The 26,482-nt window shown below is 58.0% G+C and overlaps 2 protein-coding genes across 9 annotated transcripts in view; both read left to right on the forward strand.

Moving 5' to 3' along the window:
• Positions 1–1,082: 1,082 nt before the first annotated feature.
• Positions 1,083–20,912, forward strand: LOC128774271 (translation initiation factor IF-2-like). Its single transcript, XM_053893062.1, has 6 exons — positions 1,083–1,167; positions 3,759–3,873; positions 4,661–4,731; positions 8,523–8,607; positions 9,713–10,202; positions 20,460–20,912. The coding sequence occupies exons 1-6, from the start codon at positions 1,083–1,085 to the stop codon at positions 20,727–20,729; spliced, it is 1,116 nt and encodes a 371-aa protein (XP_053749037.1). The 3' UTR covers positions 20,730–20,912.
• Positions 20,913–20,932: 20 nt separating this feature from the next.
• Positions 20,933–26,482, forward strand: part of CCDC57 (coiled-coil domain containing 57) — a 91,702-nt gene continuing 86,152 nt past the window's right edge. For 7 of the 8 annotated variants that reach the window (XR_008418766.1, XM_053892880.1, XM_053892882.1 and 4 more), the window contains exons 1-2: positions 20,933–21,350; positions 23,833–23,941. Coding sequence is in view for 6 of the 8 variants with exons in the window: in XM_053892880.1 (XP_053748855.1) it covers positions 20,944–21,350; positions 23,833–23,941 (516 nt within the window). In the remaining 2 variants the exon portion in view is untranslated. The remainder of the gene's footprint in view (positions 21,351–23,832; positions 23,942–26,482) is intronic. The other variant, XM_053892884.1, reaches the window with a different exon arrangement.

Genomic DNA, 26,482 nt, shown 5'->3' on the forward strand with positions numbered 1-26,482 from the left:
ACCAGGGGAGGTGGCGGAGGCACTGGCGACTGTGGGCTGGGTGGGGGGTGGGGGGGCGGAGTGGAGGGTTACTCCCTCCCGGGGCCTTGCTACGGTGGTTGAGGTACGTGGGCAGATGGCTGAGTCCATCCGACTGCCCCGTCGGAGATGCCTCGGCCACCAAGCCTCCTGCTTTCTCTTCTGCATGCTGCAGACCACACCCCACCCACTCCCTGTGGAAAGAACCCTGGCACTCAGAGAGGCTGGGCTGGGCCGGGCCTGGCCCCCAACCCCTGTTTAGGGCCCAACCACCCTCACCCCAAAATACTAAAGAACTCTCGTGTAAACATGCACGCGTAGGGAAAAGGTGAGCAGAGCCCAAGCCTCCAGCCCGGGCACAGGGCCTGGGCCTCCCGGATGACGCCTAGATCCTGGGTGTCCGTCGGTAGGGGCACTTGTGGGGGGAAGGCGACCCCCATCTCACAGTCCAGCCCAGCCTCAGGTGGCAGCCTCCAGTCACCTGCTCCTGCCGTGCTCCCCCCACAGGCTGGAGGTGGAAGCACTGGTGTGGGGGTGGGGCTGCAGGAAGGAGCCCCCTCACCTGTGGTGGCACTTCCTGCTCCTGGCAGTGGGGCACCGGCTTCCTGGCCTCGGGTTATTTAGACACACACCCTGCCCAGCTCAGGGTCCCTCTTACCGCCACCCAGATGCCTCCCCATCTTCACAGGACTTGGGGGCTGGCATCCCCCACCCTGGGGACTGAAGATTCCTCCTGGGTGGGAACCTTGCAGTCCTCAGCCCCCGCCCCCCCCGCCCCCCCCACCCCCACCCCAAGACTGAAGAGCGCAGCGTGGATAGCAGGGAAAGACAGGCCCAGGTGGCTGGGGTCTCTCTGCCCTCTGCCAGCCTCCCTAAGTGCAGAGCTGCCTTTCCTCTGAGCTCCAAGACCTGGGAGGACCCCACAGTTCCCCGAGGGAGTGCCTGGGATTCGGCCCTTTCCCCCGCCCCTACCACCAAAGAAGGGAAGGGGCCTCGAAGGTCCAGTGAGGTCCAGCTAGGTCCCAGCTAGGTAGAAGAGTTGGGGGCGGTCAGCCAAGGACACCATGGTCCCACAGGAGCCTTCAGGAGAGGACGTTCCCCAGACTCAGAGCCCCTCAGGCATGGTGCCCAGAGCTGAGGTGGGCACAGGTGGGCACAGAGGGCCGGCTCATCAGGCACCAGCCTTCCAGCCCCTCCCCCACCCCCTGCAGAGCATTCCAGGGCTGGGAGTAGCTGCAAGAGGAAAGGAAGAGTGGTAGAGTGATGGCAGATGGTGGGGCGGTGGGGCAGATGGGTTCTTGTGGGGGTGGGGGGGTGGGTACCCGGTGGCTGACAATCAGAGGAGAGGGAAAGAAGTCTCTCCCCAGGGCTTCATCTGGAGCAGTCCCGCAAGGGAGGGCCAGGAACCTTCCAGACACGAACCGCTTGGCCCCACCTCTGAGGACTCTGAGGTTCTTCCCGTAACAGGGAGCCTCCCTGCTTCTAAACGCTTAGCCTTCAGGAAGGCTCCGTTGGGGTGCCCAGCACTGGGAGGGTCTCGAGTGGCCAGGCTCCATTCTGCACACAGCCCCACGGGGCCCCTTCAGGTTTGGGCTCTGAGCCCCCCTCCCCCGAGCCCCCCCTCCCTCGAGGCTGCATTCCACCTGAATGGTGCCCTGTGCACAGCAGGGAAGGAACAGCTGTAATTCTGAGGTGCAGGGGAGGGGCAGAGACGGCCCAGGGCACCCACCCCAGACCTGGCTCCAGTGCCCGCTCCCCTTCGGCGGCCCTGGGCCAGCCCGACGACTGGGGCTACCCTCTTCTGAAAGGAAGGGAGTGGAGGGCCAGGGGGAGTGTACCCATCCCTGTGAGGGGGCCTCACGGGACTGCCCAGCACTGGGTATTCCCTGGTGACCTCATCTGTTCCTGGCCCCACCTCCCCCCCCCCCCCACGGTCTGACAAGTGCCCCCACGTGCCCCTCCGCCGGCTCCTGGACTCCAATTCCCAGAGTTTCGAGTCACGGCTTCGGCTCCGAGGGGCCTCCAGGGCTGTCCCCACCACCGGCCCAGCCCTCTGCAGCTACTGGGGATACGCGCCACCTTTCTGGGGTGTCCGGACAGAGAATGGGAGACCGGTCCTGCCGCTATCTCCAAAACTGACACTGGAAGCCTGGGAGAGCCGTCTGAGAACAGTGGCCACACAGGAGTGGAGGAAGGGCCGCCTGCTCCTACGTGGGGCCAGACCTAGGGTGCCACGTTGTTGATGGAGCCACACGGGTCCCCCATTCGCGAGCCCTAGGAACCGACCGCTGGAGTCCAGGCCGAGCCGCCCACCCCATGGGCGGGATCGGGGCCAGAACAGGCCAGGTCACGTGACCGACGTCCAGGCAGAACCGGCCTCCTGCCCTCCACAGGGACATGGTGGCACAGCCGTGACTGCGTGTGTTCACCCCCACCCTACACCTGCGACCACACCTTCCCTTACTCCCCTACTCCAGGGTGGGTGAGGTCAGCCGGACCGGCACCCAGCCGGCCCAAGGCCAGGGGTTTCCAACCACTCCCCTCCCACCCCCTCCTGCTCCCCAGGGCCTTACCTGGGTCTGTTCAGGCTCCCGGAAAAGTAAACACATTAACCGCTTGGCTGGGAACAGAGGCCAAAACAGGCTGCAGAGCCCAGACCCAGCCCAGCCTGGCAGGACTCACCCATGGTCCCTGCCCGGCGGGCTGCTGGGCATGGGGGCCGAGGGTGGGTGTGTGGGATGGGGTGTCTATGGGGGGGTGGGGGTATCTGGGTTGGGGGTTTCTGGGGGATGTTGGGGGTTTCTCAGGGGTTGGGAGCATATGGAGGGAGCTTAGGGGTGTCTGGGGGGTTGAGGGCATGTGAGGGGAGGTAGGGGGTATGGGGGGGTTGGGGTATCTGGATTGGAGGTGTCTGGGGGGAGTTTGGGGGTATGCGGGGGTTGGGAGTGTCTGGGGGAGGTCGGAGGTGTTTATGGTTTGGGGTGTCTGTGGGCCCGGGATATCTTTGGGTGGTGATGTCTGTGGGGGGTGTCTGGGTGTGGGAGTATCTACGGGGGGGCATCTAGGGATTGAGGGTGTCTGTGGGCCAGGGGTGTCTGGGGTGGGGGTGTCTGGCCGAGGGTGTCTGTGGATGGGAGTGTCTGTGGGTGGGGCTTCTATGGGGGGTGTCTGGGGGCGGGGTGTCAGGATGGGGTGTCTGTGGATGGGGGTGTCTGGGGGCGGGGGCGTCTGGGGGTTGGCACAGCTGCCAGAACATTCACTCCCGAGGTCAGTGGGGTGGCTCCGCAGATGTGCCTGAGGATCGGGTCCGTTTGGGGAAGGAAGCAGCAGAGAGCAAGCCAGGTGGAGCCTGGCCGGATTCAACCACGGGACCTCTCCAGACTTATCTCCTGTCTGGGAAGTGGGCGCCTGAAGCCCCTCCGACGGCCCCTGGAGGAGCTGGAACGTCCCATCCCCTTCTCCTGCACCCCACCCCCTTGCTGAGATGGAGCGGCCACCGGCAGTTAGGCCCCCCCCTCCCCCACCTGCTGCCCTCAGGCCCTTGTGCAGCCCCCTTGCTCCACTGGACGGCCCTGGGGGCTCTGTTGCTCTGTCCATCCTGAGCGGTGGAGCCCTGGGGGTAGGGGCTCGGGCAGGGGTTGAGGGGGACACGAATCGAGTCAGGATTGGAACTCTTCCCCTCTTCCCCCTGGCGGGAGCCTCTTACCTCCCTCTTTGAGTCTGCTCCCTCCTCCCCGCAGGGTCCAGCAGGTCCCACCCGCCTTGGTCCCTGTGGTCCCTCGTGCCCACGCCTCCTGCCCTTGTTCCTGGAGGCCCCCGGCCCAGGCACCGATGGACAGCCTCTCTGCTGCTGAGGTCCTGTCCTTCCCCCGTGTCCCCCAGACTCAGGGACAATGACTGTGGAACGTCCCCTCCCTGTGCCCTTGTCTCCCTTGTGGCCACCATTTGTCCCCAGCCCTGGCCGGAGTGAGATGCTACTGAGGAGCAGTGGGTGGTCCAGGCAGGGACGCTGGACGCCACCTGTGGAGGGACTGGTGGCTAGAGGCACCACCGGGGCCCCCCACTGGCCGGACCTGGCTGGCCCTGCGCATCCTCAGCAACCAGAGAGAGACAGGGGGTCCCATCAGAACTGGTGGCTACAGGGCCTCAGCTGAGGGTGGCCTGCTCCCATGGCCTGTGTGTAGCCTGAGGGTGGCCATGCCAGGCCCATTACTGTACCTGCCTTGCAGGTGAGGCGTGGCACCCACACCCGGTCAGAGACAGCTCAGGAAGTCGGCTGAGCCCTACATGCACACCCCCTGCTTTGTTAGGGGCCCTGGCCCTGGGGGCGCCTACCCTGTGCTCTCTGTCAGACCCCCAGCTCCAACCCCTCTTCTCCTCTGTCCATGCCATCTGGGGAGTGGCCTCACGACCATCCTTGTGCTCGCGGCCCCGAGATGTCCTGTAGCTCAGGCTCCCCAGGACCCCACATTTCTTGGCCCCAGCAGAACTCCCTCGGTGACCCACCCCTCGACCCCTCCGCTAGCCCTCCGCACACCAGGCTTCCTTCAGGGTTCCTCTCTTTCCTTTGCTCCCGTGTCCAGGCCCAGGAAAATCCTGGGCTCTTGTTGCCCTGGCCCACGCCCCCCCCCCCCCACCACAGGTGGGAGAGCCTCTGCCCACCCCAGTGCCTGGATGGGAGCCTGGAACAGAGCAGGTGCTCCATGAATGCAGGTGAGGAAGGGACACTCGGGAGGTGGTGCCCCCATGTGCCAGTGGAGCCACCAGCCCTGTCCCTGGTCCAGCCACCTCTCTGCCCATGCAGTGGCCAGAGGGAGCCTCCCAGACCGCTCCTGTGGTCCAGCGCCCTGGCTGGGCCTCGGTCCTCGCTTCCTTGGCCACCATTCAGGTATCATGTATCTGCTCAGGTGGGCTGCCTGGGGGCCCAGCTAACATAGCCCCGCCCATATACTCTGCACCTGACCTTACACTGGGTTCTGGGTCCCTGCTGAGGCGTGGCCCCACCTTGTTCCTTCCTTTTGCTCTCCAGCGATCAAACTCTGACTCAGGCCGCCCCCTCTATGGTGGTACCTGGTGTTACAGCCCCCTGGAGCCCCCCTAATCTCAGTGTGGAGCATTGCAGGCCCAGGGGACAGAGGTGGAGACCGGGGGTCCTGCCAGGCACATGGAGATGCCAGTCTCAGCCTTCTGCAGGCCGGAGTAGAGGGCAGGGGGATGGCAGCCAGGCCTTGGCCAGGGGCTGAGCCAGCAGGCCCAGGCTGTGTGCCAAGCGTGAGCGTCCCTCTAGCCCGTGGGGAAGGCAAGGCCTTGCTCAACCTTCCTGCTCTGACCGCAGTCCCCCCTCCCTGGTGACTCAGCACTGAGAGCTCAGCGGAACCCCCTGCTGGCCTTGGAGGGAGGGTGGGATGCGTCCGGGGACCTGACAGCTGGTGCCCGGTCCCATGCCACACGCAGGGACGCCAGCTCTTGGGTGGGTTCCCACTGGGCATGCGGGGCCAGGTCCTGTCCCAGCCATGCATGGGCCACACAAGCCCCCTGGCTTCTCTCACATCCAACCCCAGAGAGGTGAACCCCTCTCCAGGGATTAGCAGTGTGAACCTGCCAGTCCTGTGGGGCTCTCCCAGCCCCTGGGAGTCATCTCACAGGCTGCTGTCCGTGTCGTGGGCAGGATGGCAAAGGAGGGTGGATGCCGACCCCATGGCCCAGATGGCCTGGGGGGCACAGCTCTCTTGGTGCCCACCCGCGGGGCAGCTTGCCTCTTTCTCTCCGGCCTCAGGGGGAACTTCCAACAGCTCTGTGTCTGCCTCTGGGCTTTGACCTCTGGGAAACAGCTACCTCGAGCCCTCTGGTCCCTTCATCCCTCCAGGAGCACCGTCCTCACCACCGGAGTCCCTTCCTGGTGGTGGGGCTGTGAGCCCACCGGGTTCACAGGGCACCCCTTGTTCTTGGGGGCGGGGCACATGCTGGGGGTTGAAGGACATCTCCGACCAAACCTCCCCGCTGGGTCCCCTTTTCCCCAGGACCCCACCAGGGAGTGGCCCAGCCTTTCCCACCCCCAGGCCCGTGAGCAAATGGAGAAGTTGCCGCGGGTCCCACGCGGGGTGGGGGTGAAGTGTGGGTATTTCCCAAGCCTAGAGGGAAGGGACTTGCTCAAGACCGTGCAGGTTTGTGCCCACACCGACCCCACCCCCGATTCCTGTGCGTTTGGGAGCCCATGGGAGTCCTGCAAGAGATGTCCCCCAGTGAGCTCAGCTCCAAGCACTGTGAGCTCCAGGGCCAAAACTGGAGGAAGGACCTGGAGTCCTGGCCCTCCTTGGGCAGCCCCTGGTGCTTTCTGCCTCCCCGTGGGGCCCTGTCCTGGGAAGGAGTATAGCTTCCAGGCCAGGCTGCCCACCCAGGGGCCACTCTGGCCACCAAGTGTGGGTGCTCCGGGATCCTGGAGCCACAGCGCAAACCTGGCCCTTTTGAGCAGTGGTCCCTCCTGGCTTACGACACCCTACGATGGAGTCAGCCTGGCTCCCAGTGTTGAGATCCGCTCTGGGCTCAGGCTCTGGGGGCACGTTGGAAGCAGGACAGCCCCTCTGGCCTCAGTTTCCTCATCTGTAAAGTGGGGAGAGTGCTGGAGCCACCCAAATGGTGGCTGTGAGGGCTCCATGCAATATGGGGGGCCATTCCACATGACACACCAGGAAGCAGGGCCCCTCGGAGCCTCTCCCTGGCCCCTCAGTGACCTCGAATGTTGTTATTACCCCACAAACAATTACTGAGCTGCAGCGTGTGTTCTGGGTGCAGGAACAGTCCAATCTTGGCTGTGCTACTTGCTACGGGGCTGTCCAGGCCCCTTCAACCGCCCCTGCCCTGTTTCCATATCTGATGGGGTGACCACAGGCTGGCTGGTGGGGGAGCCGGCACTGGGGGGCTGTCAGCCAGTGTAGCCCCAGGGGAACAGTCTGAACAGTCTGTAGTGGGTTGAATGGTGGCCCCAAAGGGACAGGCTCCAGTCCTAGCCGCCAGCTCTTAGAGATGCAACCTTACTTGGAAATAGGGTCTGTGTGGATGTAACCAGTGCAGACGAGGTCACGCTGGAACAGGGTGGGCCCTAATCCAATATGACCGGCCTCCTTATAAAAAGAACACCACGTGGAAGACAGAGTCGCAGGGAGAGGGCCACGCGCCGACAGAGGCAGAGATGGGAGTGACGTGGCCCCAAACCAAGGGACACTAAGGTTCTCTGGTAAACACTAGAAGCTGGAGGAGGGAGGAAGGAGTCTATCTAGGACCTTCAGGAGGAGCAAAGCCCTTTAGCCACCTTGATTTTGGACCTGTGGCCTCCAAAACCATTGTCCTAGCCCTCCCCCCCCCCCCCCTCCAGTTTGCGGTCATCTGTTACAGCAGCCCCAGGACACTGACACGCAGTCAGCCATTAGGCCGCAATGGCACTGGGAAATTGTGGGGTCTGGCCTGACCGGTGGGGAGCCCTGGGGGAGTGAGGTGTGGAGCAGCGGGGGACCAGAGATAAGGCTGCAGAGGGGTCGGGCTACTTGGGTTGCTGTGTGCTGATGCCTCAATGGGCCTTGGAGACTGGGGGACAGAGGAATCTGGGGAGGTGGTCACTAGATGCTGATTAGGTGAGTGAGGGGATGAGAGTGAGGGGCCCGAGCTGAGGGTGGGCACTGCTGAGAGGGGCACCGGCCTGACTCTGGTGGCCAGGATGGCCCTTCGTCTCCCCACAGGCATCTACTGGGCTACTGGGCGAGGGGCACGGATCAGGAGCACTGGGGAGGCTGTGGCACAGACTGGGAGACAAGGTCACAGACTTCAGAGGGGCCGTGGGGGCTGGCCACATGTGAGGAGGCCCCTGGAAGGGTAGGAAGTGCCTGGGCCCTCGGGAGGGCCCACTCCAGCCTTCACCATCTTATTGGCTGTGTGACACGTGAGGGGGGGTGAGTACCGCACCTCTCTGGGCTGGGGACCCCAGAAGCCTTACGTGGGGATCCAGGGAGAGGATCAGGAGTTCTGATACTGGGATACTGGAGGAGGGGCCAGGAGGTGCACGTCCCATAAAAGGGCAGTAGGAACTGGCCCTTCCCATGAGAAGCAAGGCCATGCTGTGCCTTGGGGGTAACACGAGGGTCAGGCTTAGGGTCAGCATTGGCGTGATCATGGGGTCAGGGTTGGCACTGGGGTTAGCGTAGGGTCAGAGTGAGGTTGGTAAGGTTAGTATAGGGTTGGGGTTGGGGTTAGTGTTGGGGTTATTGTAGAGTCAGGTTGGGGGCCTAGGATGGGGAGGCAGGGAGCTCATGTTGTTAGGTCCCAGACATACCCTGGGGCCCCTTCCCTGGGGCTGAGCCGGGACCTGCGTGGTTCAGTGTTATTTCCGACCCTCTAAACAATGGGGAAGGGAGGACATTCTCGCCGCTTTATGGAGAACAAACCGAGTCCTAAAAAGATGTAAGACAGGAATGGACCAGGATTTGAACGCTGGCTGTGTCCTGTGACAGCAGGTTACCCTGGTATGGAGGCAGCAAGGGTGCCCAAGGCCTGTGGAATGAAGATTAAAGTTTTGGAGACCACCTACAGCCGCTCCAAGTGAGCACGGCTATTTTCACTTGGTTTCTGTGCAATGACAGGTTCACAGCTTCCATTTTTCATGAGGCTTGAATTATTTTTTTATTTTTATTTTTTAAATGTTTATTTATTTTTGACAGAGACAGAGACAGAATGCGAGTGGGTTAGGGGCAGAGAGAGAGGGAGACACAGAAGCAGAAGCAGGCTCCAGGCTCTGAGCTGTCAGCACAGAGCCCGATGCGGGGCTTGAACCCACGAAATGTGAGATCATGACCTGAGCCGAAGTCGGACGCTCAACCGACTGAGCCACCCAGGCGCCCCAAGGCTTGAATTATTGATCTGCTTCTGATATTTAATAACTCCTAGACCTCCCTCCAGAAGCTGAGCCTTTCTTACCATTAACTGGCTTGAGATCTTTGTCCGTCACTGGCAGGGCCCTCTTGGGGACTGGCCCTGGGCAGCCAGCAAGCCATCCAGGTGGAGAAAACACAGACAGGAGGGCTGGGACCGAGGGTGGCAGAGACTGTCCCCTGGGCCCACTTATTGGGCCGGTTGGGTCCTCAGGCCCCATGGACCCTCAGATGCCCGTGGAAGCTGTCCCTGAGCAACCTGCAGGGGCCTTGGCAGGAAGGCTTGCTGTGGCCTCTGTGAGGCAGGCTGCGGTTTCGTTTCGTTTTGTTTTGAACTTACAATTGAACACAAAAACAAAAGTGCATAGGTTGTGAGCACACACGAGCTGGTGAGTTCTCACAAACAAAATAGCGTGTGGGTGCCTGGGTGGCTCAGTGAGTTAAGCGTCCAACTTTTGATCCCAGCTCAGGGCATGATTTCACGGTTGGGGAGTTCGAGTCCCACTTCGGTCTGGTCTGCTAGACGATAGTGATAGTGCAGTGCTGCGGAACATGCTTGGGATTTTGTCTCCCTCCCTGCCCTTCCATCGCTCCCCCGCGCCAGCGCGCGCTCCCTCTCTCAAAATAAATACCTTAAAAAAAAATAATTTTAATAAACAACAACAACACAGGGAGCAACAGCACTGGAAACAGAAGGGCAACCCAACCCCACAAAGCTTGCTGGGGCAGCCCCACCCGCCGTCCTCAAGTCTGCGGCTTTCCTGCGGGATTGGGAGGGGGAGGGGGGAGTCGTGCGTCCCCGAGTCCCCGGTCCCCTGGACAACCCGGGCCCCCTCCCCTGCAGCTCTGGGCCCTCCCCCACGCCCTCCTCGTGCAGCCCCGGCCCCCTCTCCTTCTCCAGTACAGTCTCGCCCCGGCCTGAGCAGCTCCCAGCCCGGGCCTTTGGAGGCAGCCAGTAGCTCGCGCCCTGCCTCCCCTGGGCCCAGCTGGGGAGCCTCAGCCCCTCCGGCCTCCCCCAACCCTCGCCATCGGCCCCGCCCTCCCGGCGAAGTCGGCGGATCCCCTCCGGGAGTCAGGAGGGCGGGAGGTCCCATCGGCGCCTGCGCGTGGGGCGGGCGAAAAGAGCCCGGAACCCTGCTTCCTGCCTCGCGTTTCCCGCCGGTGGGGCCGGAGCGCTGCAGTGGGCGCGCCCGCACCGCGGCCGTCGGACTCGGGTCACTATGGCAACGCGGCGGGGCCGGAGGCTGCGGCGGACGGTCGTTCCGGGTGAGCCGCGGACTTGGGCGCCTCGCGTGGGAGGTGCGCTCGTTGCCGCTTTTCGGGTCACCTTTAACGGGTCTGGTTGGAAGCCCCCGAGATTTGGTGGTCCTGGCGGACCCGGGCCGCGGGGCCCCGCACTCTGGGCCGGGGCGGGGGCAGGTGCGCGGGGTGCTGGGCTCGGCCGGGCGCCCCGGGGGTGGGAGTGGGGGGCAGGTCCGCGGGGTCCCGCGCCGCGAGCCGTGCGGTTCCCCCGCAGACCCGCCGCGCCTCGCGGGTTTCGGGCCCTTCGGGTCCCCACAGCGACCCCGGGTGGGCCGTGCAGGTGGGGACGCCGCAGCCCTGCGCCAGCCGTGCGGCGGGTGAGGATGGGCTCAAACCAGGCCGCCTGGCCCAGAGATTTCCCGCCCACCCCCCACCCCCCGCCATTATTTGAGACTTACACAAAAGTTGCACAAGTAGTACAAAGACCATCCCGCACAGATTTTTTTTTTTTTTTTTTGCAGAGATTCCCCCAAATGTTACGTCTCCTCTTGCGGGCAGGTCGGGGCAGGTCTCGTGGCGCACCCAGGGAATTAGCAGCGCTCCTCCAGAAGCAGGGTTCCTGCAGACTCCGCACGTACGGCTCCATGACTTTACTCTCGAGGATTCCGGTCCTTACTCTTCTGCAGTCTGGAGCGATCCCTGAGTCTTCCTGTCACTTTTTAGGAGCCACCTGTTTTGTGGAATGCTCCTTGATTTGGGTTTGTCTTAGGTTTCCTCGTGATTAATTACAAGGTGCATTTTTTAATTTTACTTTTATTTTTAAAGTTTATTTATTTTGAGAGAGATGGAGAGCAGGGGAGGGGCAGAGAGAGAGAGAGAGAGAATGAGAATTTCAAGCAGGCTCCAGGCTCCGAGCTGTCAGCACAGCGCCCGGTTTTTAAGTAATCGCTGCACCCAGCAAGGAGCTCGAACTGACCCCCCACCCCCTGAGATCAAGAGTCACAGTTCTTCCGACTGAGCCAGCAACGTGCTCCGGGTTGTGCATTTGTTGTAAGAAAGCCTCAACAGCGAAGGTGTGCACTTCCGGTGCGTCTTATCAGGAGGCAGGTGATGCTGCTCTGTCCATTAGTGGTGGCACTTTGGTTAAGTGGCTTAGGTGGTGTCTCCTTTATAAAGTTACTATTTTTTCGTTTGTAAGTAATAAACACCTTGTGGGGAGGTAATTTGAGGCTATATAAATAACTTGTTTCTAACCATACTTTGTACCATTACAAACGGGTGTTTTCTGAAACTATTATTAATCATATTTACCAAATGAAGATTTTTTTTTATTTCCATTATTCTTTCTATATATTAAAGTAGGCTCCACACCTGGCGTGGGGCTTGAACTCACAATCCTGAGATCGAGAGTCGCAGGCTGTACTGACTGAGCCAGCCAGGTGCCCCAAGAACCTTCCCTTCTCGCCATTTTTCTTTGCATTTATGTTGGTATACATGTTTTTACTTTGTGTCTCCCCCCCCCCCCCACCATTGGTTATAATCCACTGCTATAATTTATTTTGTTGCTGATTTTCCAGATTTGAGCTTTAGGAGGCTTTTCAGGTTGGGTTCCGTGTCCTTTCAGCATGTCCCCCAACATTTTTGAGCCCTTATTTTCTGGCACCACCAGATGTACCAGGCTCATGTTGTGTTTCCTTGACCTGGCCTGAGTCAGTCATTTCTCTAAGGAGCCCTGCTTCCTTTTAGTTCCTTCCTTCTTCTCTTCTTTCTTTTTTTCTTTTCTTTTCTTTCTTAAGATATTTTATTATTTTCAAGTCAGCTCTACATCCAACCTGGGGCTCGAACCTATAACCCCAAGATCAAGAGTTGCAAGCTCCACTGAGTGAGCCAGCCAGGCGCCCCCCCCCCCCCTTTTAGTGTCCAAGGAGGTGTTTAGAAACCAAGATCAGGTTGTAGGTATGCTTTATCGCTACTGGAGGGTCGTTGCCTTTTGGGTTTCTCAGTGGGTGGAGCTAGGAAACCTATATTTATTCACACCAGACACATCTGTATCTATTTCTGAGTGTATATATCTGTGTGTATATTAAGGGCTGTGAGTTTATATTGATATCTCCAATTCCAGTTAATTATCCCAAGGTTCATTCTACATTTCTTTTCCTCTCTAAATTTGGTTCCTATTGTCCTCAATGTATTTACTTATCTGCTCAATCCTAGACCACATAAGAAGTAATTTCAGAATTTCGCGTCCATATTTCTGTTAAAAACAAACCCATTAGAGGATGATATTTGCATACACTTGTTTTGTTTTTATCCTTACAATATATAAAGTTTTTTATGAAGTTATTTTAGTGTATTTTTTAAAATTTTTAAATATTTTTTCAATTTATTTTTGGGAGAGAGAGAGAGAGAGACAGAGTGTGAGTGGGGGACGGGCAGAAATAATTTGAAGTAGGCTCCAGGCTCTGAGCTATCAGCATAGAGCCTGATGTGGGACTCGAACTCACGAACCTCGAGGTCATGACCTGAACCGAAGTCAGGCGCTTAACCCACTGAGCCACTCAGGAACCCCAGGGCATTTTTTTTTCTAATTTTTTTTTAATGTTTATTTTTGAGAGACAGAGACAGAGTGCAAGTGGGGGAGGGGCAGAGAGGGAGACACAGAATCCGAAGTAAGCTCCAGGCCCTGAGCTGTCAGCACAGAGCCCAAGGTGGGGCTTGAACTCCCGGACCGTGGGATCATGACCTGAGCTGAAGCTGGATGCTTAACCCACTGAGCCACTCAGGTGCCCTGTTTTTTTTTGTTTTTTTTTTTTTTTTTATGTTTTATTTGAGAGAGTGCACATGTGCGTGAGCAGAGGGAGGGGTAGCGAGAGAGGGAGAGAGAATCCCATGCTGGCTCCGCACTGTCAGCGTGGAGCCCAACACGGAGCTCTGTCTCACAAACCGTGAGATCACGACCTGAGCCGAACTCGAGTCAGTTGCCTAACTGACTGAGCCACCTGGGCGCCCCGTGTTTTTTGTTTTGTATCGTTTGCATTTATATTAATCGTTTGTGATGAGGTTAGATTCAGTTGTTTCTGTTTGTATTTCATTATGGTTTTTTTTATTTTTTTTATTTTTTAACATTTTTTATTTATTTTTGGGACAGAGAGAGACAGAGCATGAACGGGGGAGGGGCAGAGAGAGAGGGAGACACAGAATCAGAAACAGGCTCCAGGCTCCGAGCCATCAGCCCAGAGCCTGACGCGGGGCTCGAACTCACGGACCGCGAGATCGTGACCTGGCTGAAGTCGGCCGCTCAACCGACTGCGCCACCCAGGCGCCCCTCATTATGGTTTTTTTTAACGTTTATTTATTTTTGAGACAGACACAGAGTGTGAGTAGGAGACGGACACAGAGAATCCGAAGCAGGCTCCAGGCCCTGAGCTGTCAGCACAGAGCCTGACACGGGGCTCGAACCCAGGAACTGTGGGATCATGACCTGAGCCGAAGTCTGACGCCCAAGTGACTGAGCCACCCAGGTGCCCCTGTATTTCATTATGATTTTAAGCTTTGGTATGTAAACCATGTGATTCTCAAAGTCAGCAGCTCTTGGGGCACCTGGCTGGCTCCATTGGTGGAGGCAAATGGCTCTTGATCTCAGGGTTGTGAGTTCAAGCCCCATGTTGGGTGTAGATTACTTAAATAAATAAAGAAAAAAAGTCAGCAGCTCTTAGCTAGAAGATGATTCGGTTTCCCTTTACTTTATTATTTTATTTTTCATTTACTCGATGTTTGTTTTTGTTTGTTTTGGCACAGGGATTTGGCAGGCGTAAATTCACATAGAAGAGTGCCACATACCCCTCACTCCCCACAAGGGCCACTGGTGGAATTCAGACCTACCCGTGGCTCATCTGTCCTGTTTCAGAGTTTACAAATGGTTGTGGGTGCTGTTTGGCAGTCAGTGAAGGATGGGAAAACAGACTCGCGGTCACAGAGGTGTGATTTTCGTCCATCCCCTAGATATCCTTGAAGATTGCGGGTGCTGAGTGTAGCTCAGGTGGCCCATTCTCGGGGGGCTGGCGTTGAGCCCCCGTATTGCGTGTAGAACAGATGAGCCATCATCTCTGGACTTGCCTTCGAGCACCACAAAAGGTGGTTTGTAAATTAAGCTCACTAAGTGTACTTCCAACAAGATGGCATTGCTTGATGAGGTAGGTCTGAGTTCTTCTGCGTTAGGGACTTCTCTTGCTCATAGCCGAGTCCAAAGCCGAATGCATCCATCCCGAGCCACAGTCCTTTAGGGGAAGGAGGTAGAGAGAAACCCCCGCTTTGGATGGCTCTCTGCTCGGCCAGTGTGCGTGAACAGCCTGTTCATAAGCGTCTAGTGACCGACTTTTAGCCTTTACAAATGGCCCCTTTGTGTAAATTGTAGAGTCTGTAACTGCTTGTGTTTTAATGAGGTTACACAATGCTTTTCCAATTAGTAATTATCAAATGTTTATTGTAAAAGGAATTGCTTCAAAGTTTTGGTCAGCCGCAGAGGGCGATTAATTCTAATTAATCCTAATCCTGTGTGTGGATTGGGTAACCCCCTGGTTTATCTCCGACGTGTTCTACTCTATCTGGCGGTCTAGGCGAGGGGGAGGGTCTTTGTGGATCAGGAGCATCTTGTCACACTCCTTCCCTGTTCATCCCGCATCTAGTCACTGTCGGGGAGGTGGGGACACCCCCAGGGCAAGGGGAGCCCCCTGCAGAGCCCACTGCGCTTGGAAAGCCCTTTATCTGCCTGCTGCCTCTTTGTGGTTCATTGGGACTCACCCTCTGTCTTGAACTCCTTCCTCTTAACCGGGGGGCCGGCTGTCAAGCAGACTTGGCACGGACCCCACCTGCAGCTCGGGCGGTCTTTGGCTGTGTCCTAGTTTGTGAGGAGCTGAGGATCTCACTGGAAGCCTCTCCCCCCCTGTGCTGAGTGTGGAAGGCCAGGCCCCGGGTGTCGCCCCCCGGCCTCCGACCCGGCTGGCCCGTGTGGTCGGGGTCGCCCGCGGCAGAGCACTGGTGGGGCTCCGGCAAGCGAGTCCCAAACTGGTCCACGCTCCTCGCAGCCCTGTCTTAACACCGGGGCGCATTCAGAGGAACTGATGACTGAGGTCGACTTCCAGATGGGGCTTGTGTCTGTGTGGGACCAACAGGTTTTCTGTGGGTGGGAAACGAGGGCTTTCGCGAGGGGTTGTTTCCATCTTCCTAACACCCGGGGGTCTGCAGGTGCTTTTGTACGACATCTGCCTGAGACCAACGGGTTGGAAAGCTTCGAGTCTTACACATGAGAAGATCGAAGCGATGACGTGACCTGGCGCGTCCCTGCGCCACCCCCGGCTGACCCCACAGGCCCTCCTAGAACACCGTGGATGCCGCAAGCAAAGCCACCTTAACTGTGGGCCTCTCCCTTCTGTGGAGATTTCTTTCTGCCGTTTCCCCAGAAGTTACATGTGGTTCCCCCTGAAAACTGGGTGCTTGTCGGGGACATCTGCTGGCTGACGGGCAGATTGCGTCCACACTCTGAAGCTGTGATGTTTAAAGCCCATTAATGTCAGCCTCGGGGCTATTAGGGTTAGGGTTTCACAGGGCGGCAGGGCGCAGGCTGTCCTGTGATGGGGTAAGGAGGAAAGGGGCACCCGGACCGGTCAGGTTGCTTGTGGGTCCTGAGTGCCATAGAATCTGGCATGCACGGTAGAAGCTGGTCTCTCTAGGGAGGGAGCTGCGGTGGGCAGCAAGGGCCAGGCCCTGTCCCCTCATTCTTCGTTTACTATGCCGAACAAGTTGAACTTTACCTTGCAGGTGGCCAGAGCCACGGGCGTGGTATCATGTGGTCAGCTGTCTGTCTCACAAGAGTAACTCCTGTGGGTGGCTGTGCAACCAGTGCATTTAAGAGGCAGACCTGGTGGCGGGGCCCGTGACACAGGACAGCGCGCTGAGGAGCAGTCTCCAGAAGCAGGGAGGCCTGTTGACCTCGCAGACCGTGGTGTGTTATCTGTGAAGGACCATAGTGGTGACTCATGGGCGCTTGGGGAGACAGTCTGAGTCATCACGGTAGCAGGGGCGTTGTTTACTGGTGTGTGTTTGCTTGAATCCTGATCCTGTCCCTGTGAGTGGGCGCAGTCATGTGGGTGGCCTATGTGTCGGTTTTTGTTGTCAAGACTGCCAGAGCTTTTGTTGTCAAGACTGTCAAGACTCCAGAGCTCCTGGGCCCCACACTGGCCCCTCGCTCATACAGCTCCCCTGCTAGTTGGGGTGTGTGTGTGTGTGTGTGTGTGTGTGTGTGTGTGTGTGTGTGTGTGTGTATGTGTGTGTGTGTTGGGTGTTGGGTGTTTTGCGCAGCCAGTAGATAGACAGCGTGGACGAACCCCTAACCGTGGAGGTCGCCAGTTCCACACCAGGGCTCTCCCTGGGCTTTGTGGCCGGCCTGCCGTAACCCCGGTTTCCCCGTGGTCCTGGGAGCCCTCTAGCCAGCACAGGGACCGTGACCTGGCCGGGACGTGCAAGCCTCATAGAGGCCACGCAGAACCCCTTCCTGCTCTTCCCTCGTGGGCTTCCCTGGCCTCTGTGCAGAGTCGCCCCGTGTCCTCAGCCGCTCTCATCTTGCCCCAGGCTGACAGACAGACCATCGGTGCAGTGGCCTTACTGTCTGTCCTACTGTAAAACAGTCCCTGGCACCTACTGAGTGCTAAACAGATACTTTTTAAATGAGTAAATGGATGAATTTAAGAAAGGGAACTGTGTCTGCTGGAATTTTATATTAGCAGCCTCAGTTTTTCGGGTTACACAGTTGTAGCACCTGAAATATAATCGGAGGGGTTGGCTCCTGAATGAAATGAACCGTTGTCGTCACCTTCTGTGTGCTGGGGCTTGGGGCTCAGAACCCGGTCCGAGGTGCCCTCTACACATCCTAGCTGTCTGCTTGGGGAAGGTGCTTGGCCACTGACTGAACTTGAAGCCAGTAGCTTCCTTTATTACTGAATGAAACACTTTTAAAAGTGAGTCTATAGTTTTTCTGTGATTCATTTATATATCCATTAACACATCTGAAGGGTGAGGGCTGGTGATCGGAGCGTGGGGTGCTTGGGTGTTCGGGATTGAGAGAAACCGTGACCAGGGCGGCCAGGGCAGGCCAGGTGCTTCAGCAGACAGGGGGCCGTTCCCTGTGGTGGAGCCACCTGGGGGTCTGACCCCACCCGGCACATGGCAGCAGGTGCTGGGCTCCAGGGCCTGACGCGTCCCAGCCCTGAGAGAACAGGACTGTGTGGAACGGGAAGCCCTGGGCAGTTAGCCTTTTTGCTTCCACTCACAGGATCCCTTTGGCACCCCTGAGCGAGTGGAGCAGAGGGGCCAGTCCAGGGGTCTTGCAGCGAGAGCCCTGCGTGGTGGCCAAGGTGCGTGGGGAGGAGAGGAAGCGGGAAGTCAAGGCTAATCCCACGTGTTCAGCTTGGGCAGCTGGATAGAGGGGTGCCTTGGAAGGAGCCAAGGAAACTGGGGGGCAGGAGCCTGGGGTGGCGCTCGGGTGGCAGGCAGGTGCTGGATGGGTGTGTCGCAGCCGAGGGCAGGCTGAAGCCGGCTTACTGGGCGAGGCCCGGAGGCCAGCAGGAATGGGGCTGCGGAGGGGCGCCGCCCTGCTCCAGACCCTGCAGGGCAGAGACCTCGGCTGCCCCTGGCGATCATGCCCCTGCCTCCCAGGCCTCCCTTCCGCTCCGGGAGCTCGGCCTGCGTGCGTGCGGGGCCTTTTCCTCCACCAAGCATCCTCTGCGGTTGAACTTGGTTCCGAGTGACTGCCTGGGGTTAGCACGGACCCCGCAGGTTAGGTTCAGGGCTCCGTCCCGCAAGACCGACCCCCGCCCGGACGCCTCTACGTCAGAAGACCCCTCGACGACCCCTCTTCGGGTTCAGCTTGCTAGAGCAGCTCACAGAGCTCAGGAACGTTCTTTGTAGCTCCCCAGCATATTCTAAAGGGTATGACTCAGGGACAGCCAGATGGAACGGGTGCGACGGGTGAAGTGTCCGGGAGGCAGACCTTCCAGGCCATCTCAGGGCACCTCTGTGTGCTCCCCGACCCCTTCGCCGAGGGTTTCTGTGGAGGTCGTCACACAGGCGTGACTGATTGAGCCGTGGGCCATGGGTGATGGGTCGGCCTCCAGCCCCTGTCCTCCCGCTGGAGGGGAAGTTGGGGGGTGGGAGGGAAAGTCCCAGCCCCGTAGCCCCCAGGTTGGCTCCCCCGGCAGCCGGCTCCAGAGTCCCCTCCTAAGCCCGGGGGCGGAGAAACAGAAGATGCCCTTTCACCTGGGATCGTTTCAGGACCTGGGCACAAAAACTAAGCTAACAGCAGCTGCCCCCGTAGCTCCCGGCGCTCGGCGTGGTGAGGGTCTTCGGAGGAGTGTGCCGGGAACCGCGAATGAAGCCAACACGTATTCCTTACTACATGGCGTATCGCTGGGCCCCGCCGTCTCCACAGCCCTGTGCGGGCCCTCCGGACTCAGCTGCTCCTCTGCCTTGCAGAGTCGCCCCAAGACTGGCTGGGCTGGGACTGGGCCCTGAGGGTTAGGGGCTACGAGGGCCTGTCACACGATGCCGAGAACAGCGTCCCCTCCACAGAGCAGGCCTGTGGGCCGGACCCAGCCTGCGCCGTCCGTGCTCTGAGCCGAGGGGTTGGCGCGGAGCCTGTGTCCCACGGAGCCCTCGACGCCCGCTGCCCTCTGTGGGAGGGGCTGGCCAGCGCCGTCCTGCACGTCTCACTGCTCTTGTAGGAGGACCTTCGTAAGGGAGTCGTTCAGGTCTGGTGTCGGTGCCGAGAAGATACTGGCTTCGCCTGGGAAATCGCCTTGCTTTCTCCTTACCAGACCTGTGGGCCCTGTGCTCGAGCCTGTTCTTGGTACTTTGTCCTCCGTCGTCTGAGACGCGCTGGTTGCGTGGCCTCTGTTGCCCGATTTTGATGGTTATCACGTTTTCCCCTCTCCCTTTCTGTGTCCTAAGCACTGTTCTGTGAGCTCAGCTGACCTGTGCTCAAAACCTGGGCGAGTGTCTCCACTGTTGGCTGGGGTGGCTGAGCACATAGCACCCATTTCCTGTGAAAGGCACGTTATTTCTGGGGTCCTGACAGTATTTGGGGATTTTCCAATACCGGCCAGGACCGTTTTGACAGTTTCTCTTTTACTGTTTCTTTCCTTCCTTCCTTCCTTCCTTCCTTCCTTCCTTCCTTCCTTCCTTCCTTCTTTCTTCCCACTTGTAGCCAGAATTACTGTCAAACTCCACTCACTGGGCCAGAGACCCGTGTGGTGGTAGCAGCAGACGTGCCCCTCAGGCAGCGTGCTACCAATGCTTGTGAATTTATTGGCTTTTTTTTTCATTCTATTACCAAAATGTTATAGTAACAGATTGGGTTACATGGATAATTTTTTGTTGGTGGTTTTTGTTCTTAGTAACTTCAGGAGTGAAGTGAACTTCGTGCCCCCAAAAAGTAGCATTGCTGATTTAGCGTTGCTGCCCAGAGAGCGGTAGCTTGCTTAAGAATTCTAGAGTTACCGTAAAGAAAACAAAAAGCAGTAAGTAGCCCCTTCAGTTCTCCTGTTTCTGAGTTTGTCGGTGTTGCCTATATGCTGACCAGGGTCGACCGGTGTTGATGCCGTGGGGACCGCTTCAGGCGTGGCTGCATTGTAACCTCTGTGACCCCCTTTCCGAGTGTCACCTCAGGCCTCTGAAGTCCCGCCCACTGTCCCTCTCCCCCAGTCCGACTGAGCCACCCAGGCACCCCCGTTTTAGATTCTTTGGGATGACAGTGGTACTCCAATGTCACTTCTGGATGCCTGCCTGGAATGCTCCCGGCCCTTCTGGAAAGGTGTTGTCAGAGAAGGGCTGCTGTCTGTCCCCAGGGTGACAGTGGCCCTTGGGCCCAGCCTGCCTACCCTCTGGGCTCGCTGTGAGGCCTCCGGCCTGTTCCTGTAGGTCGAGGCCCGGAGCACCACGTGGTTTTATGCGTGGGCATCCACCCCTTCTCTGCCAGGTGATGCGCCCTCAGCGGTCTGTGTGGCCTCGGGCTCACCTGGTGAGGGGCAGCCCTTGCCCACACCTCCCACGCAGCCCCGCGGCCCGTCCTTGGCAGAGACGGAGGAGCGAGAGGTCTTAGACGCTTAGAGCAGTTTGACGAAGGAGCTTTATGCTGTGGACTCTGAATGTTAAAGACTCGGACTTGTGTGTTATATGCCTTTGTTTTTTCATCTTCTTTTCCTCCGGCGCTTTATTTTTATTGTGTTTCAGAGAAGCGCCACTCAGCGACGGATTGGAGATAAGAGAGCAGAGGAAGCTGCTCGAGTGCGGCAGGGGGAGCGCCCCCCGAGCGGAGCTGTGTGCGCGACGGGCGGGCCGCTGGCTCTCGGAAGCTTCTGGGCTCCAGTCCTCGCTCAGCTCCCTCGCTGCCCTCGTTTTTCTCATCTGCAAAGTGGGAGAGCGCTTCGCGAGCCTGTCCAAAGGACCTGGCTCTCGTCGGTGAGCGGCCGGTCCCCGTCTTCCCTTCCTCGGTGGTCCTAGACGCCCTGCCCCGCTCCCTCTGCTGCAGGGTGAGGATAGGGTAGAAAGGGCCCTTTGGAAGGTACGTGTGACCGACCGCACAGCTGCTCACTGGCCCCGAGCGTCCTCCCGCTCGGCGACAGCGGTGCCACAGATGGGGATCTGAGGGGGGGCGCGGCGGAAGGACGGCCAGAGCCCCTGACTCTGCGCCCCCTCCCCCGCCGCAGCTGCCCCGATGCTGCCGCCGCCCTCGGAGCGGGCCCCGGGCCAGCTGCTGGCTCGCAAGGAGGAGGAGTGGAGGGCGCTGCGGGCCCACCGCTGCCAGCTGCAGGAGGCCGCGCTGCAGGACGCGCACAGCCAGCTGCACGAGGCGCAGGGGGCGCTGCGGCGCCTGCGGGAGGACTTTGTCTACAACCTGCAGGTGCTGGACGAGCGGGACCGCGAGCTGGAGCGCTACGACGCCGCGTTCGCCCGGGCCCGGGCCCGGGAGGAGGCGCGGCAGGCGGAGGTGAGCGAGCTGCGGGTGGAGGCGGCCCGGCTGAGGCGGGCGCTGGCCAGCGAGGCCCGGCGGCTGGACGACCTGCAGCGGCGGCACCAGCTGAACTTGGAGGAGCACCGGCTGGAGCTGGAGCGCGCGCACAGGTGAGGCGGCCCCGCCCCGCGGCGCGGTGGGGGGGCGAACGGGACACTGCTTGAAACGCTGGCCGTTTTCTCCACGGATGACAAATCTGTATCGTTTCAATAAAAGCTGTTCGAGTTCGTGGCTGTTAATGATGCAAAATACGTTTCAATCCCCAAACTCCGTGAGCTCACTTGAGACAGGCTGACCAGGAACCCAGCTCGGCTCAGAGGGTCCCGTTGGCTGGGCCCCCCGGGAGGCCGCTCACTGTCACACGCTTGTCACAGCTGCTCCCCGGCTCCCCAGCGGGAAGGCAGATACGACCGGCTTCATTTAAAAATCTGGTGTCCTTCCCCTGATTTCAGCGTGTACGTTCGTGATGTCATGTTAACACTTGGGGTCCACCTCCCTGGTGTGCGCGTGTGCGTGCATGTGTGTGTGTACACGCGAGAGTGTGTTGTGTGTGCACAGAGCGGTGGGCCGCATCCTGCAGGTTCTCTTGTCACTGAATGGGGTCCTAAATAGCGGTTTGTTTTTTTAAGTTTATTTATCTTGAGAGAGAGAATACACACGAGTGTGCGAGTAGGGGAGGGGCAGAAGGAGAGAGGGAGACAGAATCCGAAGAATCCGAAGCAGGCTCCAGGCTCTGGGCTGTCAGCACAAAGCCCAACGTGGGGCTGGAACTCACGAACCGCGAGATCGTGACCTGAGCCAAAGTCGGAGCTTAACCCACCGAGCCCCCCAGGCGGCCCCTGAATAGTTTCTCACGTTGTTACGTACGTGCTTAAAGCACTTGTTAAAAAATCACAACAGTAAGGAAATTCTTGTCATGACCATGACTTGTACCGTGAGGTGAAGATGGTCCGGTGAGAAGGAAAAGCTGCCGGAGGTGTCCGTTGTGTTCCCTCCAGGAGAGCTCGCTTTTACGCCCACAAAGTCGTGTCCCGCACACGCTGCCCACAACCTGCCCGTGGTGGATTCCCGTCTATCCGGGAAGCTGTTCTTCGTGTCATGCGCTGAGCTCTGCCACATCTTTTCAGATGGCTCCCTGGCCCTCTTAGTGGATTCTGGGCCTGTTCGTTCCGGGCTCCGTGGCAGGTTGGGCGTGAGGGGAGGAGACTGGCCCGCAGGCTCTGTAACAACAGCCTCCTGTAACAACACACGGGCACGGTTTCCAGGGTCCCGAGAGGGAAGCCTGGAAGCCCGGAAGCCTGAGGTGTTCGTGGCCCTCTGCTGATTCTCCCAGCTCCGACGCAGCGTGTGAGGAGGCCCGCCATTTGTTCAGGCGGCGTGGTGCGTGATGTTCACAGCCCACGCCACCTCACTGGGGGGCCAGGGAACAGAGATGCGGAGTTCGGCCAAGGTCAGCGTCCCCCGGAGCCGGGGAGGGGCCCCATAACCTGCACCTGCAGGATGGATGTTGGCATTCTGGCCGTTCTCCAACTTCATCGTTAAAAATTACACCGTGACGTACCTGTAGCATGAGTGGCAGGTGCTTTTGACGTTGTGACACGTGGGCCAGCTTGCCCTCCGTGGACACGCTGATTTTCAAGCATCCTTCTTGGAGTGCCGTACATTTTATTATTTTTTTAATGTTTATTTATTTATTTTCTGAGAGAGACACATGGGAGGGGCAGAGAAAGAGGGAGAGACAGAGAATCCCAAGCAGGCTCCCCGCTGTCAGCGCAGAGCCCAGTGTGGGGCTCGGTCCCAAGAAACGTGAGATCACGACCTGGTCCAAAATCAGGAGTCGGTCACTTAACTGACCGCATACCAGCCAGGCGCCCCGAGTGCTCTACATTTTAAAGTGTCTCCTCGGGTCATTTATTTGCCCATTCTTTTTTTCTTTCTGTCTTTCTTTTCTCTGTCTCTCTCTCTTTTTTTTTTTTTTTTGACAAATTTGAGACATCATCCATGACTTCTTCCAGTACATTTCAGCTCTCCTCTTTTTCCTCCATTCTGGGACTCAGTGGCACCAACACTCAGCTTTTGTGGCTGTCCCTCAGCTCCCTGGGCTCTGCTCATGTTTTCCAGTCTGTTTCTCTGTGTTATTTGACGGGGTGATCTCTGTCGTTCTGGTTTCAAGTTCATGGACTCTTTTCTCTGTCATGTTGTCACATTCACTCGGCCGTTAAGCCGCCCGGCGAACCTTCTGTTCGGTTACGGTACCTCTTCGTCCTCAGTTTCTGTTTGATTCTTTGTGAGTTTTTCTCAGGCTGCACTAAACTGCTTGTTGGAGCGCCTTAAATAATTAATGGCTGCTCTAAAGTCCTTCTTAGAGAATTTGAACATCTGTGTCATGTTGGTGTCAGCACCTGTGACTGCCTTTTCTCTTCCTGGTTCGTGGTGCCTTTTGCTTGTGACTGGACACTTCGGGAATTGTGCCGTGCGACTCTGGACTCCATCCCAGGCTCTCTGTGCCGGCGGTGGCCCGTGCGGTGTGTAGCACGCGGGTCCCGTGGACTCTTCAGCAAGACTTCTGTTAACGCCGCAATGTTTGCATAGTGAGAAGAACGGCGAGATCGACCAGCAGCGGGAGCAGTATGAAAACCTGAAATGGAGGCTGGAGAGGAAGCTCGAGGAGCTGGATGGTGAACTTGCTCTGCAGAGGCAGGTAGGACGTTCGACCGCGGCCCCCGTCTCGGCTGCCGCCTGGAAACCGAGTTGTTGAGGGAAAGTCGGCCTTTTTGTTGACTGTGTGGTATCCATGGGGTCTACGTTGAACTACTGGGGCAGATTTCCATTCTGGGGTGGGCTGGGGGATGTGGCGGGCGTCTGAACCTTCGTCTGTAGTGACTCCCTGGGTGTCTCTGTCCTCACAAAAGGATACACGTTGTCGCCCTTATTTATTTTAGAAAAAAGTATCGAAGAGTTAAAATTTGAGTTACTTACTGTAGAAGAGAGCTGGGGACTCACAGCGCGGTAACTGTATTTCTTTTGGGGAAAACCATAGGTGGCCAATCCTAAGTTTCGCCAGAGTTGTGCCGGCTGGCAGGTGGCGCTTGAGCCTGTCGCCACGGTTTCCCCTCCGTGACACTGAAACCCAGCCTGCACGTCTGACGGACTCAGCCGCGTTGGGGTTTGGCCGGAGGGGCCCGTTCTCACTCGTGGAGCCGCGTGGGTGCAGGTGCTGGGGTGACAGGCCCCCTGGTCTCCACGGAGCACGTGCTGAGCTGCTGTCCTGAGAGCCACAGCAGTGTTCATGGAAAGTGCATCCACGAAGGTCCTTGTGCTCCTCACAGCAGGGACACGGTTTTGACCAGAATTTTACAGGTGGGGGACTGAGCCCAGAATCAGTGACCAGCCTGCCCGGGATCTTCTTCATACACGGCACGGATGTCATATGAGTTCAGGATGTCTCCGGGGTGTGAGCTCTTACCACTGTTCTCCTGCCCTGGGATTGCTCTTGTCGGGGAGCCAGAACTCCTGTCCCCTCAAGGGTCCTCTACTTAAAGTAAGAGTCAGATTGACATGAGACGGGTTAAGAGGAGAAAACCAAGTGTAACAGGCGTGCGTACGGGGAATCCACACGGACAGGGAAATTCCAGAGACCCACCAAAATGAGATATATACGTCATTTTGAACTAAGGAGAAAGAGCTTTTGAAATCTCCTGCAGAGGATTTCTTTTAGAGTTTTCTGGAACTAAAGAACTTTGTCCATTATGGATGGATTTGATTTTGGAAACGGCTCAAGTTGTTAGGGCACGAAACTGGGGCCCGAGCAGCGGGATGAAGGAAAGAGCAGTCGTGACTTCACCGGGAGGTGAGGAGGTTTCCTGAGTCAGCACCAGGGTCACGTCCAGAGGAATTTCCAAAGGGCCCTGGGCAGTGGTGGGCCGTCCCAGTTAGCAGGCAGGCACTCAGCGGCCCCTGGAGGCAGCGATGACCCTGGGGAATGGTGGTCGGCTGGGCCGGGCCTCTGCTGTGACCCAGGCAGGCTCTGGCTCCAGCTCCCCCGTCAGTCAGGACTGCCCCTCACAGCCATGGGGAACGCTGGTTTTCCTACCGGCCCTACTTCTGGAAGGAAGAAAACGATGTTTAAACTCCCCAGCTCTGGTGTTGCACCCAAGGTGGCTGCTGGGAATGTGGTAGCATTTGTCTAACGTGGTTCTGGAACAGTCTGAGCCCATGCGGGTTCGCGGGGAGCGGGATGCCTTTGCTTGACCCCAACTCTGGTTGACCCAGGCTCTTACGTGCTCATTGGCTTCAGGGTTTCCTGTCTCTTGTTTCTAAGGATCTGTGTCCATTATTGACTTGTCAGAAGGTAGAATTGATTCAACGGTGATAATGGTTTTTCTCCTGAAAAATGAAATACAAGATAAAGGGAACTGAGTTGGTCTGTTTGACTCTTACTGTACCCGCGAGTTGTAGGCAGTGGGCTGAAGGGAAGCTTTTTTTCTTTTTTCCCCCTGTGTTGGTTAGCATCACAGGATTAGAAGCCACTGGAGTAGAAATGGAATGATTGATTTATTCGTTCATTTAGCAAAAAAAAAAATTGTTTTTAATTTTTTAAATGTTTTTTATTTTTGAGAGAGAGAGAGAGAGAGAGGCAGAATCCGAAGTAGACTCCAGGCTCTGAGCTGTCAGCACAGAGCCCGGTGTGAGGCTCGAACCCATGAACTGTGAGATCATGACCTGAGCCGAAGTCAGATGCTTAACCTACTGAGCCACCCAGGCGCCCCAACAAATATTTTTTTTTTTTTTTTTTTCAACATTTTTTATTTATTTTTGGGACAGAGAGAGACAGAGCATGAACGGGGGAGGGGCACAGAGAGAGGGAGACACAGAATCGGAAACAGGCTTCAGGCTCCGAACCATCAGCCCAGAGCCCGACGCGGGGCTCGAACCCACGGACCGCGAGATCGTGACCTGGCTGAAGTCGGACGCTTAACCGACTGCGCCACCCAGGCGCCCCAAGGGCGCCTGGGTGGCTCGGTTGGTTGAGCGTTATGACTCTTTTTTTTTTTTTTTTTTTTAACAAATATTTTTTTAACACGAACCGTGTGCTAGGCGTCCTCCCGGGCCCAGAGTTAGGGTGTGGGCGAGCTGGCCCTCCATGGGGCGAGATGGACACCTGAAGGGTGTAGTCTCTGGTGGAATGTCCCAAGGGTGTCACCTGCATGACACAGTGAGGCAGGCTGGTGGGGCTGGCCTT

The sequence above is a fragment of the Panthera pardus genome, unplaced genomic scaffold (genome assembly GCF_024362965.1).
Source record: "Panthera pardus isolate Hobbes unplaced genomic scaffold, ASM2436296v1 HiC_scaffold_3, whole genome shotgun sequence".
Taxonomy (NCBI): domain Eukaryota; kingdom Metazoa; phylum Chordata; class Mammalia; order Carnivora; family Felidae; genus Panthera; species Panthera pardus.

Excerpts from the sequence above, each read along its gene's own strand:
- LOC128774271 (XM_053893062.1), top strand. The coding sequence starts at position 1,083 with ATGGTCCCACAGGAGCCTTCAGGAGAGGACGTTCCCCAGACTCAGAGC. Across the intron at positions 1,168-3,758 it reads CAGAGCTGAGGTGGGCACAG|GGTCCAGCAGGTCCCACCCG; the intron begins GTGGGCACAGAG and ends TCCTCCCCGCAG. Across the intron at positions 4,732-8,522 it reads CAGGTGCTCCATGAATGCAG|GTTACCCTGGTATGGAGGCA; the intron begins GTGAGGAAGGGA and ends CTGTGACAGCAG.